The sequence below is a fragment of the Cryptotermes secundus genome, unplaced genomic scaffold, assembly GCF_002891405.2.
Source record: "Cryptotermes secundus unplaced genomic scaffold, Csec_1.0 scaffold557, whole genome shotgun sequence".
Taxonomy (NCBI): Eukaryota; Metazoa; Arthropoda; class Insecta; order Blattodea; family Kalotermitidae; genus Cryptotermes; species Cryptotermes secundus.
In genome coordinates, this window is record NW_019735564.1 from 908177 (window position 1) to 923698 (window position 15522).

Consider the following 15522-nt stretch of genomic DNA (forward strand, 5'->3'; position numbering starts at 1 on the left):
TGCCATCGGCTGCAAAGGTGATGGGCACAGTCTTCTGGGATGCAGAGTGGTTTATTCTGGCCAAATTCCTGGAACCTGGGCAAACCATCAATGCTGCTCGTTATGTCCAGACACTGCACAAGCTCCGTTGTGCATTGTGCGATAAACGTCCGGGATGAAACATCATCATCCTGCATGACAACGCTCGCCTCCACGCTGCTCGCCTCACATCGGAAGCAATTACAAAGATGGCGTGGGAAGTTCTTCCACACCCCTCCTATAGCCCTGATCTGGCACCCTGCGACTACCATCTTTTCAGATTTCTGAAGGATCAGCTGCGTGGACAACGTTTTGAGACAAGGGAGGCAATTCAGAAAGCAGTGCATCAGTGTCTTCGGATGGCTGAAATGGAATTTTACAGACGGGGAATTTTCAAACTCCCAGAACGCTGGAAGAAATGCGTACAAAGAAGTGGTGATTATGTGGAAAAATAAAGAAAGGTCTGTAGATTGAGGTGGTGTATTTGGTTTGTCAATAATAAAGCATGTTACTTTACAAAAAATTGTTGCCCATGACTTTCAGTATGACCCTCATATATTAGTATGATTCAATCTTTAAGTCAGTCTTGTATACTAGATGTTGAGATTTGTACTTATGTGTTCCTTTTTAGTGTCATTCACTTTAGTTGTGTATGTTTAGTGCTGTTTGGTCCTTGTACTGATCTCAATGTAGTTTCTCTCACTTAAATATCTTTCTAGGTAGTATGTTTACTGCTACCTCTTGTGAAGTTCATGTACTGTTTGGAATATTGGGTTATGTACTTCGATGTATGTACAGTTCATAGGTAAATTGTTCCTGCTCATTTTATAAATACGATGATGATGTAAATACTCGTATGATACAAACATGGTACATTATTTAAACATCTGCTCTTCCTTCCTGTTCTTATGACATCCATAATACCTGTTATTGTACCATATGTGTGACCCATGTTTAATATATGTATGATTCTAATATCCAGATTTACTACAGTTACTTCTAATGGACTGAATATGTTCTTTTATATCTTAGATTGAATGTTCTTCCAGTTTGACCATATATTTCAACGGGTAATCCAAGCATTTCATTTAATATATGCTGCTATTCTTATGCTTATCAGATCTTAAAAAAGAAAGCCTGTGAGGAAGGGATGTGGATGGAAGCACTCAGGATAATTTTCAGTAGTGGTGGTTGACATCAGCAGTGCCGATCCTTTGGGTTCTGCTACCATAGCACTTAGGAAAATACGGTACCACAACATGCTTACAACCACTTTCAAAATACATCATCATCATCATCATCATCATCAGTAATCTGTCAGACGACAGGTCCACAGTCTCTTCCAAAACAATTCCTCCACTTAATGCGATCTAGAGCTTTCTGTCAAAATACATCATCCATAAATATACTTCATAAGAAACCAAAGGGTTTGTTACTCACCTTCATGACCACATTCATGAAAGGGCTGAGGATCCTGGCAGGACTTGTGAAGTTGCCACAGAAGTGTCCCAGATACACTCCGCTTCCTGCAGCAAGCAAGACAGCACTATCATACATTACAAGCATTCCAGATGCTGGAAATTTGCTGTAACAGACTTTAATATGGTAACCTCAGTTCAAACTGCAGCCAGATATTAGAACACAATTTGCAAGCAGTGGTCATGTATCAAACCACAGCTTGTTACCTTCTTACTCACACAAAACTCATATGTGAATGTGACTGGATGACAGCGATGTTCATCTCACAATTCTGATGTCACTAGCATCAGACAGGGTAATTTTTTTTTGCACTCACAGAATTCAACTTTCTGTCACTCCAAAGGATGTGGACATTATTACACAAATTAATAATTGAGTAATTCCATGGATAACAGTCCTCTTTAAGAATATGGCTCATTCAGCTAGTCTAATTTTCTGCTTCTTAAGAGAAACAGAGGTTAATCAGAGTGTTCACTAGAGTCTGCCAATAGATTCTACCCTCCAGTCAGCTCAATCCAGTCCACATTCTCAATACCTATTTCTTTTTAAGCTCTAATGTAATGCTATCCTCTCATGCATGCTTCAGTCTTCCATGCCTTGCCCATCTGATTCTTCTTCACTCACCCAAATAATATTTTTTGAAGAGTAAACACTGTATTAAATTATTAAATTATTTAAGTTAATAAACATTTTAAAATTTCAGATTTGTACTATGTTAATGAGCTTTAACAGGAGCTTAGCCTTAGGTTGCAGATGAGTTCTAATAAATAAACTGGTAAGAGTTACACAGGCTAATATTCAAACACTGAAAATGATACTTGCACTAATAATAAGCATATAATTTTGCAGATTTGTCAATCAATTTTCTTGTTTCAATAACATGGGAAAGTTTAGGGATACTGTGCACAGTTATCTACAGCTAAATATTAGCCTGGATTAAAATTGAGAAATACATACAAAATTTCAACACATGGCCAGTTCCAAACTAAGCCATCTTTATCGTTTAGCACAACTAATCTGTGATTAGAGAGAGTGACAGTTACTAAGAATCTGATTTCTTTTCATGACCTCAATGTTCATTCTAGTAACACCTAACTCTAATACTCTCCATGAATTGAGCCTGCTAATGGAAGCACTTTTTAATAAAAATGTGCCTCACAAGCACACTGTGCTAGTGTGATTATCCATATTCTTCCTGATAATGTACTTGCTCAAATTAGTGATCTGTGTTTTAAGTATATTTTGATCTAATAAATCATTCTAGATACAATGACTTTGACAGAGTGTCAGACACCTGGAAAGCACTTTCTCTTAGGACTCTTTTCATTCCTTTCTCACTACTTGAATCCAAGGCCTGAAGTTCCTTAACTGTAGAGAGTGACAAATCATGATTTCTTTTTAACATGTTTATGAATTTTGTTTCTGTGCATTTACTATGTTGTCTGTCTCTTCATCCCTTTTAATTAGTTTGGTCAAATAGCCACTACTTTACCAACCAACCGATCTGAACATAGCTGTGTCATTTCAGAGAGATACAAATACCATACAATCAATATAAACTGAAGCATCTGCAACAACTTTGCTGCAGGAGCTGCCAACACAAATATTGCAATTTGGGGCAACAAACCACCAGATGCTTTGTGTAACACAGAACCTGAAATATTCATCATCGTTTTCATCAATTGGAACCAAAACATATCCTGCCTTACTTTTGATGATTGTTGGTCTGTGTAAGTGTCTTCAACCACTGCTGGCCTCACATAACAGTGGATTCATCATGGGATCCTGTCCCAATGTTAAATGATCAGCATTCACATCAGACTCACCTGCAGTAAACCACACAGAATCCCAGTGGTGATAGCAGCGCTGAGAGCTCGTGGAACTGATAGTACCATTCAATAGTGTGAAGGCAATGGTCTTGTTCATGTTTGTTTGGAGGTTTCTCTCCCACTCACAATGAAAGGATACCAGATTCAAGGATCTGGCAGGGGGATAGATGTAACCACTGTCACCATTAAGGTCACCAACACATGCTGGAATGACAACAGCTTATATTAACCATACTGTCATGAATAATTGGTGTGACTAATAAGATCGGTTTTGGATTGGATGATTGGATTTAATGGACTCCTTGTACAATCACTCATATCACAGTAAATTACAATGACTCATATTAAATATCCCTACAAACCCTTCTTCCTTGTGAAGCGTAGGGTACCCTACAGAGGATCCTTCAGGTTGCATATAGGTTCTCGTGATCACAGGACAGGGCGAGCAGGGGAGGACAAAGAAATCAGCAAGGCGGAAATACCCAAACAGAAATAACCAAATCAAATGTTAACAAAGAATAAATATAATATATTAATAAAGAAAGAATACAAACATAATGTAAATACCTGTATGAGAATGATTGCAGAGTTCGCTGTTCTCAGATAGAATACTATGTAGAGAAATTAATTTAGACGGTCGAGGATGACCTCGACCGGTGGTCCGAAACGAGAACAACCTACCCCTCGACGGTTGGAAAACCAAGAGCCTAGAGCTCCAGATGTTAGGCCGCTAAGTCGGCTCGGAAGGGGAAGGAGAGAAGGGGACAGTAGAGAAAGTAGAGGGGAGAAGTGCGCACACAGACCACGGACAGGAGCCGACGTCACACTTGACTGCTTAGGACTTCCTCCATTCTGACTGGACTCTCTCTATTCTGATATGATTTATGACTCAATCTGGGTTTCCTGTTATATAGCACCAGGTTGGAAGTCAGAATAGTTCCCGTGGAGTGTCCAGTCAGAAGAAGATGACAGTGTGTCAGATAGTGATTTGTGAACTGCTGTAACCAGATGTATAAAGTTCCAATAAATTTGATCATCAAATCCAAAAACTGTCTTATTAGCCGTGCAAACCCCAGATACACAATAATACTATTCTGGCAACATATTCTGTTTCATTTTCAAGAATTTAAAGACCAGATAATGTGAGAAGAAAGAAACAACTGTGATAAATTACTGTCTCAAAGAGAAGGAGTTTCAAAGGTAGGTTATTTTATGATGCTTCAAGTATCTAGACTAAACAGTATCAAAAGGTAGGATGAGTAATGAATGATGAATTAAAAGGGATTTGGTAGAAAGCAGTAATTGTCTAATCAAGGTACCATCTGGGAATTTGCCTGGTCTGAATGCGGAAAGCCAAACGAAACCTTAGTCAGGATAGTTGGCGCTCTCGCCAATATTTAAACTGAGTACCTTCTGGATACAAGTCCATACCAACCTGTTCAGTAAGTCCGAGGGTGAAAAATACCACACTCATGGAAAAATTCCAGCAATCATATAAACAGTACCAAACATGAAGCTATACTATGACTGACATATTTGACAGAACTCTGTTCTAATTTGGAAAACAAATTTATGACTACATACGTGACGCTTCATCTGATGTGTAACGTGCTCTGAAGCCACGGTGTCCCACATTGTGATGTGAAATAAAAATGACGGCCATAGAGTTACTTGTGGATCTCACAACCTCAGGTTCGCTTGTTGCATGAAATGTCTTCAGATAGAGGGAATATAGACCATCATAGAACTGAAACAGGTGCAGGAACATTATATTAACTGCTACTACACAAAATACTTTATATCAAGTTTCATGGACACTGGTTCAAAAGTTACTGGCAGGAAAATACATCTAAACAGATAGGCATATGGACATCACATCCTAAGTCTGTCTTGCATCATAAAACATGGAAAGCAGGTTAAATAATGTCAATCATATTTCATTTTAAAATAAGAAAAGCTGGAAAAAAAGTCAGTTGGATTATCGAACTTTATATATTTCAGAATAAAATGAAAACTATATACACAGCACCACATACAACTTCCAGAAGTTGAGAAAGTTGTAAGAAATATTAACAAGAGGTTTACAGAAGAAACAGCCTTCCTTTGAATGATTCAGTCACTAAAATAAAGGTAGCAAGCATTATAAACTGATCAAGCAATTGCAGAGATATACGAGTATTTAGGTATAATGTCTACCAATGTTAGATTTTAACAAACAACCTCAAACTTCTGCATCATTACCACGTTTCTCACTGTTAACAGATACAAAAAGATTATGTAAGTAATTCATACAAACATGTAAGATTTATCTCTATACAGAGTTTCATGTGTCTAGTGAAGCTGTTGCAGGACTCTGCCCTCCATATACCTCACAGTTTGGGTGCCACAAGGTGAAACTAAATAGCTTGATGGGTGCAACTGGTAGCATTTAGGTTTTACAGGACAGATTGCTAGATGAAAACTAGATGTATGCTAGGAGACATCAGAAAAATAAGGAAGTCATATGATTCACTGTTATTATTATTGCAGGCGTTCATACATGATCAAACAAAAGCGAGATCAGTAGAGTTAAGCTTGTCACAAGTTTGTTTGATGATGCATTAGATGGATGTTGGCTTTTAATGAATTAGTGTTTGTGTTAATTTAAAGGACATTTACTATGGTTTTACTATTATAAAGACAGCCTTACAAGGCTGAGTCCAAGCAGATCTAAAAAAAACTATTAATACTCTACTCTGAGTCAAAGACAAACTTAGTCTGAAAGAAGTGAGATATCTCATATCTTCAATGACTGGTCCAAGAGACAGCAAGATGACTTATGACAAGCAAAAAAGTCTAATCAGATTTTTTGTCTTAATTAAGATGGAATTTAAAATAATTATTTGGCTGGTTTCTCAGCACTCACTTCCTGCCATGGACTCATACGAATCCTGCTGGTCACATGACATGCAGAATTTGGTCTCAGACTTAACAACTCATCAGCAGTTACTAACATATATGGTACACAGATTCCCATGATGCTTCATATCTTAGTTCAAAAATGTGATATACCCATCTAATAAGTCACAATAATTCTGTCACCAAGTCTCTGCCACTGGGTACACAAACAAGACAGATTTCTCCTCAGCCAAAAAGTGACTTATCAAGCATAGGCGAGTCACACAGATGCATTAATGTTCCACTTAGGTCCCTACTTCGAATACTCATGTCCCTGTCAAACCTTGAGAAATGGCAGATTACATCCACCTCAGAAAGACAAGTCTTGGAACTGAATGAGGACCGTCTTCTCACACTAGTTTCAATGGTTGGTTAGTAACTTCCATCAAACCAAAACATAAATACACATTTGAAGCAGCTGATGTGTTGTTACTTTACATAATACAGAAAAAAAATTGTCTTCACAGATTCATATTGTGGTTTACAGGGTTGTGTCACCATGTAGTCTCAAAGGAACAACCTACTCCACCTTCAAGGTTGAAGATCAGTCCTGAAGATGGAGACCACATGTTCCCTTAGAACACTTGTAGCTACCTATTAGACTTCATGGCATCATAACTCAGAAGAACACAATATGAATCTTCATAACAACAAAACTTCAAATCTTATATACTTTGCATTCACAGATGTTTAACATCGTCCTTAATTCTATTAACTAACTCATGAAACAGAATCCTCCTTGGCAAGGTGATAATTGCTCAGCTACTAAAGAAATTCCTTGCTTTTTATGAAACTCAAATTTCATTATTGCAACTAAAAGAGCCTGCATTAAGTTACATGTCTCCAGCCCGGACATTCACACCATAGTTCCATAAGTTTCATTTGAGTATTACCAAACCACCTATGACAGGTTTGCAGTATTTCCAGCTGAAATCTTATGCTCATTCTCATCTCTCTCATGCCTGTTACACACTTCAGCCATCTCATGTCACTTGATTTCATTCTCCTATTAATGTCCTGCTGAAGAATACAAATTACAAAGCTTCTCATTATAAAATTTTCTCCATTCTCCTGTTACTCACTCTCTATCGGATTTCAAACACTTCCAATCTGTGTTTTTCATTCACAGTGATAGTTTCACATCCATCTAAGGTAATACATAAATTTACAGTTTTCCATATTTATAGTCTTTCAAATGGGCGAAAAGGGCAAAGAGATACAAGTAATCAGAATTAGTTTTTTTTTTTTTTATTATTATTAGAGTGGGATGGGACAAAGTCTCATGGTACTTAGGCTGCAAATGGGCCCACCTGATCAGCCTCAGATGACAGATGAGAGAAATGAAGCATTTAGTGGAATAAGAACTGGCATGGGAAATCAAAGTACTTGAAGAAGACCATCCTCAGTGCCACTTTATCCACCATAAAACCCACATTAACTGACCTGAGATTAAACCCAGACCACAATAGCGAGTTCAGATTCGCATCAGAACTAAATAGCAGCAATCAATCTTCACATTTAACTAGCACTTAATTTATGGAAGATATAACTTGCTACATTTGTTCCCAAATTTTGAATTCTACTTCATGTTTTAAGCATATATTGGCAATTTTTATATTTTGTTTCTGACCTGCATTTTGGTAGAGAAATGTGAACCTATATTATTGTAACGTGTTTTGTCTCTGAAGACGCCGTTTGGATTGTTAATTGGTTTATTTAACAACCTACAAAACGTAACTACAATTAATTATAACACAGCTGCGGGTTTATGCGCTTTCCAAACCCTACTCACAAATCTCTTCACACTATCTTCAATAGTCTTCGCTTATTCACAGTACAACATGGCGACTGCTAAACTTCCATCTGGCTTCACAATTCTCACGCTGTCACTCCTGATCACACACTCTCTCACGTACTGGTCAGCCAGCTTTTTATACCATTCCCTGTTGCCTCGTGTTACCAGCGTTGTCCCTTCTTACGTCACAGTGGGAAGTGCTGTTACGTCACCGCGGTGGAGGGGGGCAGAGTGTTGACTGGCCTGTTACCAAAGCAGCGGCAGCACTCTGATGCTGTTATGTCACTGCTGGTGGGGGAGGGGGTGTCCTGCATAGCGCAAATACACCATACTGCTCCCTCCTTAAGGCTGTTCCTCCCAAATAGCCTAACATTGCATCCCTGTTCCTTTCCTTTGAAGGCTGTTCTTGCAACACCTTCTTTTTGTCTGGCTACTCTTCTTGCAGTGACTATTGTCACTTTTTCTACATTAATGGTTCTTCCACCATGAGCTATTCAATTTTTTTCCATTTCAGAGGGGGTCGACCCCTCCACAATGTCCAGTCCTTGTCTTGTCGTAGGCTGACAGAAGATCTGACTGACTATTTGCTTCGCGACCTTCACGCTAACAATCTCGCAGAAGGTCTTCTTATGAGTTCTCCCTCCTAGGTGCGATTGCTGTCGTGATCTACACCCTCCGATGGTGTCCTTGGTTGGTCCCTTTTACTTCTGGCATAGTGGCCATCTGCTGCCTATGTTCTTTATTCCCGTTCTTCCTTTCCAGGTTTCTTGTTCAGCGTTGTCTTCGTTTTGTCCCATACGCCTGTGTCCTGCACAGCGTGTAATCTTTATTTCAGTTGTGGTCACTTCTTTCCACGGTCCACAATTTCCTTGAAGATGTTCCTCTTGCACCATGCCACTGTTGCACGGCGGGACACCTTCCTGCTGGTTTTCTTCTGCTGTGCCACTTCCATATGGCGGCTTGTCTCTCTGCAGGTGACAGCCAGTCTTCTTCGGCACCCATCCTTTTCCTGGTTCCATTTCTACATATTTCGCTGGTTTCGGTCCCTACACCTTTTCTTCTCCGGTTCTCCGACTGGCATTACTTCGGCGTCTTCTATGGGGAACTCTCATTGTTCTGCTGCCTCAGGTTTCCTGTCCGGTGAGGTTGGCTGTTCTTCTTCTAGACATTCCTCAATCTCTTGGCAGGCCATCATCTTTTTTCGGGTAATCGATGTCATTTCTTCTTCAGGTTCTCTGACCGGTATCACTATGGCATCTTCTATGGGGACCTCTTCTTGTTTTCCCACCTCAGGTTTCCCATCCAGTGAGGTTGGCTGTACTTCTTCTAGACGTTCCTCCATCTCTTGGCAGGCCATCATCCCTCCATCCATTTCAGGTTTTAGGCTTGGTGCTGGTGGATGCCCCACATCGGGCAAATTCACGTGTTACTGGCTCACAGAACGCCAGAGGAGATCCTCTCCTGAGTGTTTGGTCCCTGTGGGTAGCATTCATGACCCTCACTGGTACTTCCTGACAGTCCTGGACTAGGGTCCTGGCTACATAGATTCATAGATTCCATCAGGCGGATCGGCCTGCAGGCTAGGTTCAACTAGACCAGTTTGTACTCCCAGATGATTCTCCATTCTAGCCATCACTATGGCCTCCCTCCGTGCAGGTATCACATGGTAGTTTGCCACTAATAAGCTGGAAGGACAGAGTCCTACCCCTGGACTCCATAACGATACTTTTTCTTCTGCCAGGGGCAGTTTAGTGCCCAATGTCCACAGATGCATCAGTATGCGCGCAGTATGTCCAGTCCCAAGATGAGCTCATCGGTGATATTTGTGATGAAAACCCACATTGTTAGCGGTCGATTCCTCAGGGTAAGGGTCAACAGAACTTCTTTCAGGATGGGTAGGGATCCTCCAGACATGGTCTGCAGCATGAAATTTGGATTTGGCTGTCTTTCAGGACATCCGGCGGCGATATCCGATCTTACTACCGTGACGTATGCTCCAGTCTTTACTGTCACCTGGCAAGGCTTATCACTGACCCATCCCTGGGTAACCAGACTAGTGTTGGCTTTTTCCATGATGTTGGTGAGTGCACAGTGTGGGGGCCTCAGTGCATATGCTGGCGTCCGCGCCTCACCGCTGGCCCTCGCTCGTTTCCTGCCAACTGGTCACTTCTCCAGCTTGTTTCTCTCTTATTACTGGGTCACCATTCTGATCTTCCCGGCGATTCACACTTATTTCTTGGTGGTCTGTCTTTTCGGTCCTGATGCTCTCTATTTCCAGTTCCTCTGCTGTAGTGGCAACTGCTCTCAAAGTGCCCCAGCTCTCCACAGTTCCAGCATCTTGACCATTGTGTCTCTCTTCGTTGGGTGAGGGACGATCAGAACTTCCGATATGTCTTGGGGTTATTTTCGTGAGGTTGGGCTGCTACCAGTACAGCCTGCAGCTCTAGCACTTGTTGGAGGGCCTCTTTTACCGTCTTCTCCCCTCCCAGCAGCAGCTGAATCTTGATGTCGGCATCACTTATACCGTATGCGAATGCTTTTCCTGCTTCTCTTGCTATGTAGTCTGCAGGTAAGTTGGGATAGGCACGATGGGGAAGCATGTTGATGGCCATGGCGAAGTCTTGCTGGGGTTCTCTGGGTTTCTGTGTTCTCGTTGTCATGCAAAGTGTTGGTCCCTGAAACGGTCCTCTACTGCCTGAAGGGTATCCTCTTAAGTGGTATTTGCCGGAATGCCGGGTAGCACTTCTGCCACCAGGTCCTTCAGAGCGGTGATCAGATATGTTGATTTTTCCCTGTCTGACCATTGGTTGTGTTCTGCTACGGTCTCGAACTGTCAGAACATGCTCCACATTGAGTTGCTGTTAAATGTCAGTGGCTGAACTGTGCCCACGCTGACCATGGGTGTGATTCCCCGCTCGGTCCTCATCTGTACGATATCCAACAGAGCCTGGAACTCGCATTTGGTTTCTTCAATTGCCGCACAGGTTTTCATTAGTTCTTCCTCGAGATTTCTTGTCCGTGCATTGAGGGAAACTTCTGCCATTTGTAATTTTTCTTGTGTCCTTTTAATCCTCTCAGTTAGCTCTGCATGGAGAATCCGTTTATCATGTTCAAAGATCTCAAAAATGTTTTCAATTCTATGTTGGATTGTCTCATCCAAGTCTGACTGCATAGATCGCATTGCGGCCTTCATTTCTTCCTTGTCAGCCTTCCTATCAGCCGCCGCCTTTCCTTGGTAGGCATCTACTTTTGCCAGCATGACGTCTGATTTTTCTTGGTTGATGTCTAATTTTGCCAGGAAATCTTTGTCTTTCTTCCTATTGGCCTCCATCTTTTCTTGATAGGATTTCATGTTGGCGTCCATTCTTGCCATCATCATATACATATGGAAGGCTGAAAGCTGCATGTAAATCACAGACTGGTGTGCACCTTGGAAAATTTCCAGTGGTGTGCAGAACCTTGTTTTGAATGTGCTGCAATGTTAAGAGGTAGGTGTCTGCCACTAATTCCCAGGTGGGACAAGCATAAGTCATTACTTATTGGATCAGTGCTTTAAGGATGGTTAATTTAACGTTGATACTAAAATGCTCACTTTTGAGTAGTTAGTAGATTCTAATAAATATTCTGAAGACCTCAACTTCAATCAATTTTATCTGCAGTCTCCATGCAATCATCTTATCAAAAATTACACCAAGATGTTTTACATGATTGATGAAGGGGAAATTCCATCCATTCAATGTAAGATGTGACTCAGGGGGCCTAAATCTCTGAGAAAAGTAGATGGCCTGAACCTTATCTTCATTTATTTTCATGTCCCAGTGCTCACATCATGTCTCGATAGCACTGAGAGCTTGCTGCAGCTTTCTGAGTACATAACCTTCTTTGCAGTCTGTCACATATATACAGGTGTCATCGGTAAAGAGACCTAGAGAGACACCAAGTGTTTGGGGCAAATAAACGTAGCGCAACGCTACGTACCCGTAATCAACTTCCTACTGTGACGTGGCACTCATTACGCAACCGGCAAGCACTGCAGCTATATAAGTGAGCTTCACAGCAGCTACCAGTCAGTTGGAATGTGGGCAGCCGCCGAGTTGTAACCTGGCCATCGCCGAAGACAGTTCCGAGTTATAAAGTAACAGTCTCCGAGTGGAGTTGTAAAGTGACAGTCGCCGAGCGTGTTATCAACAGTTCTCCAGTCAGCCGACTACAGTTGGAGTATAGCAGCCGTCGCGGAAAGAAGAACCGGACGTGTGTGTGATTGTGTAATTGGGAGCGTGTGACACAGTGATACATAGCTCCCCTACTGTAAACGTGTAGACCACTGAAGACAGAGTGAACTGATTTTCGCATAGGGTTATAAGTCGTGAAACCCCGCAACAGTGTTAACAGATTAATGCGATTAGGGTTATAAATCGTGAAACCCCGCAACTGTGAGATAAGTAATTGTAGCTGTTACTTGTAGATTGTTAAATAAACCAATTAACCATCTCTACGGCGTCTTCAGTAACGTCAACACGTTACACTGGTGTCAGAAGTGGGATCAGTAACGCAAACACGTTACACTGGTGTCAGAAGTGGGATCAGTAACGCAAACACGTTACAATATATATATCTCTTGGCACAGACATTTCACCTTCGACCAAAACTCTAAGCTTTCTTGAAGAAAAGAGAAAATAAGCTTGACTAGCAAAAGTAAAAAAGTAAAGTTATCCCTGTAACTGGCTGTGAAGGCCCAAAGGGTTGTGAGATGTTGAGGGTCCCACATTATGTAGACAGTCAGCTCAAAGATGGTGGTAAGGTTGTCAGCCTTAAGCACTGGCCACGCTTTAATCCCCAGGAAAATTATTTAATTAATTCCTGGTGCTCATTTCTGTTAGAGGCTGAGTCGACCCCAGGGCCATAGTGTGGCCGGAAGGATTAGGTCAATTGAAAAAAATCCAATGACCTCATCGGGACTTACTGATAGAAAATTTTAATTTTGATCATTTACATAGCAAGCCAAGGTGCCAGGTTTCATCAAAGGCTTTTTCAATATCCAAGGATACCGCACCCATAGACATATTATTGTTGAAATTTATGGTGATGTGGTTCATATACTGCAGTGTCGTCCTGTCTTGGGCACAGAAACCTAACTGGCTTGCATTAAGCAGACTTATTTTTTTCATTGTGCCTTTGGACTATTTTAAGAGTAACTTTCTCGAGTAGCTTGTCTGCTGTGGGCAAGAGACTAATTGGATGTAAATTTTGACAGAATTTTGGTTCCTTACTGGATTTCAGTAATGTTATACTCATAAATGTGCTTCCTTCCAAGGCTTAGGAAAATGGGACAGCTGAAAGCAGTGATTAAATACATTTGTCAGATGTACCAGTGGTCTTCCTGGAAGATGCCTGCGGTATTCATTTGGAATACCATTAAGTCCACAAGCCTTTCTCAATTTCTATGAATTTGCTAATTTATATGTGTCACAAGATCTTACTTTTCCAAACGGGGCATCAGCTACAGATGCGAGCTGAGCTTGGACTCTAGTCTCCACCCATGGCTCACTGTTTGTGCTACACAGGTCATGAGATACCTCAGACCCTCTCCTGATACAGTCTGTGCAACTGTTCCTCGATTGTTGCATGCCAACTGTTGTTGCGGTCACATAACTCAGTTGCCATGGGAACGTGTTTACAGAGCCACTCCCTAGCAACAGACATCTCTTCTGGTTCCATAATTCTTGCTTTGAGCTGTTGTCAGAATATGGTAATGAATTTTGGATTCCATATGATGAAGGAAATTTTTTCATTAGCTGAGTGGATATTAGGTTTCAAGCAATACTCCACTTCACGGAGTTAGTCAAATGTTTTATCTCTGGATCATATGGTCCATTTTTAAACATACATGATAAATAACAATAAAACTTCACAGAATGAAATTTCTGAGATAACATTCTTTCACATAACCAGAACCTAAAAAGTGGGTAAGATGTCCGTCAAATCAGACAGCTAAAAGAAATAATATGTGATTGAACTCACGATCAGTCGGTGCTTATATGCCTGCACTGAGGTCTCCAGATCAAAGTCAAGCAGCTCTACTTTCACTCTGCGCCCAACTGGTACAACTATTTTCCACATACAGTAGCGCCGGTAACCTCGTGTTGAGGGGTAGCCTGGGCTCTCAAATACCCCAGTAGGGCCCTCCAACTGACCTCCACAAGCTGAAACAACATAAATAATACAAATATGATGTAACAAATGCTGGACCAGATTTCACTGCTCTAAACAAAATTTTTAGACAACATGCATTAAACGTCAAGTTCTGATGACTAAATTTTTCTCTACAAATGGGGATTTTTTTTGTTTAAAACATTCAAAAACTTTGGTATGAAAGGAGATTTCCAGCCCTGTGTGTAATGAATCCAACAACTCTCACAAAACTTTACAGAACTTCACTACACATGATGCAATGTCAAACATTTCATGTTTGGTCAGAATTAACGAAGTCCTAATTTCAGTGACATATATACACATTTCATAATAACAAGCAGTTAAAATTATAGTCTATGGAACATCAGACATTCAAAGTACCTGTCGCACAGAATGTATACTGAACTTTGCAGACATAATGAAAATACAAATTCGTACATCTCATGAGTTCTGTTCACAAACTTACATAAAAAAAAGGTCTTAGTACAGAAAATTAATATTCCAGAATATGTCAAATATTATGCATACAGAGCAAGCACACCCTGTCCTGAAAGCATGTTTAATTCAGGAGGTCTTGTCAGTTTTTGATAGTTTTCTATAAAGAAATGGCTGATTATTTAAATTAAATACATAGACTGATTAACGCATCAAGTCATTCTTTCATTTACAGTTTATTCAGTGTTATTTCAAGCACAGAAGTTAGAACCAAATGAAATATGAAAAATGACGATGAATGGAAAACTGTTAATAATGCACAATAAAGTATTAGTTGTAACCTTATATACAACTTTACATAGACTTCATTCACTGTCTTAGAGATCAAATACATGTCATGTCACAATATTAAATTATGAATGAATATTATGGAACGTAGAGATCCCAAATAATGCAAAGAGTATATTTTAAACCAATTCTAACATTTAATGCTAAAACACAGATCCTTAAACAGAGAACTAACAGCAAGATCCAAGCAATGGCTATGATATTTCTGTCAAGTATTCAGCTGGGGGGAGAAGAAATGTAATAATCAATAAGAGTTTAGAGAAGCTTGAATTCAAGCTCTGTTAATAAAGTTAGTGAGAAGGTCATTATAATTCAAATTGGTAGCAAACAGACCTATGCAATGACCCAGAACAAGAAGGTTCATCCAGGTAGAAAAGACATCAAGAACAAAGGAAAGAGAAGACAAAAAATTTAAGAAATAAACATCGTGGAAAGCTAGAACAGTCTGAAAACGTTTCAGCCATGAAGCTGTAGTATGAAAATGGAGAA

The 15522-nt window shown here is 40.4% G+C and overlaps 1 protein-coding gene across 3 annotated transcripts in view; it reads right to left on the bottom strand.

The window, feature by feature from the left end:
* Nucleotides 1-15522, bottom strand: part of LOC111869610 (cubilin) — a 253251-nt gene that overhangs the window by 66962 nt on the left and 170767 nt on the right. For all 3 annotated transcript variants that reach the window (XM_033753496.1, XM_023861259.2, XM_023861260.2), the window contains exons 48-51: nucleotides 14080-14261; nucleotides 4911-5073; nucleotides 3324-3530; nucleotides 1459-1544 (exon numbers count right to left, since the gene is read on the bottom strand). In XM_033753496.1, coding sequence (XP_033609387.1) covers nucleotides 1459-1544; nucleotides 3324-3530; nucleotides 4911-5073; nucleotides 14080-14261 — 638 coding nt within the window. The remainder of the gene's footprint in view (nucleotides 1-1458; nucleotides 1545-3323; nucleotides 3531-4910; nucleotides 5074-14079; nucleotides 14262-15522) is intronic.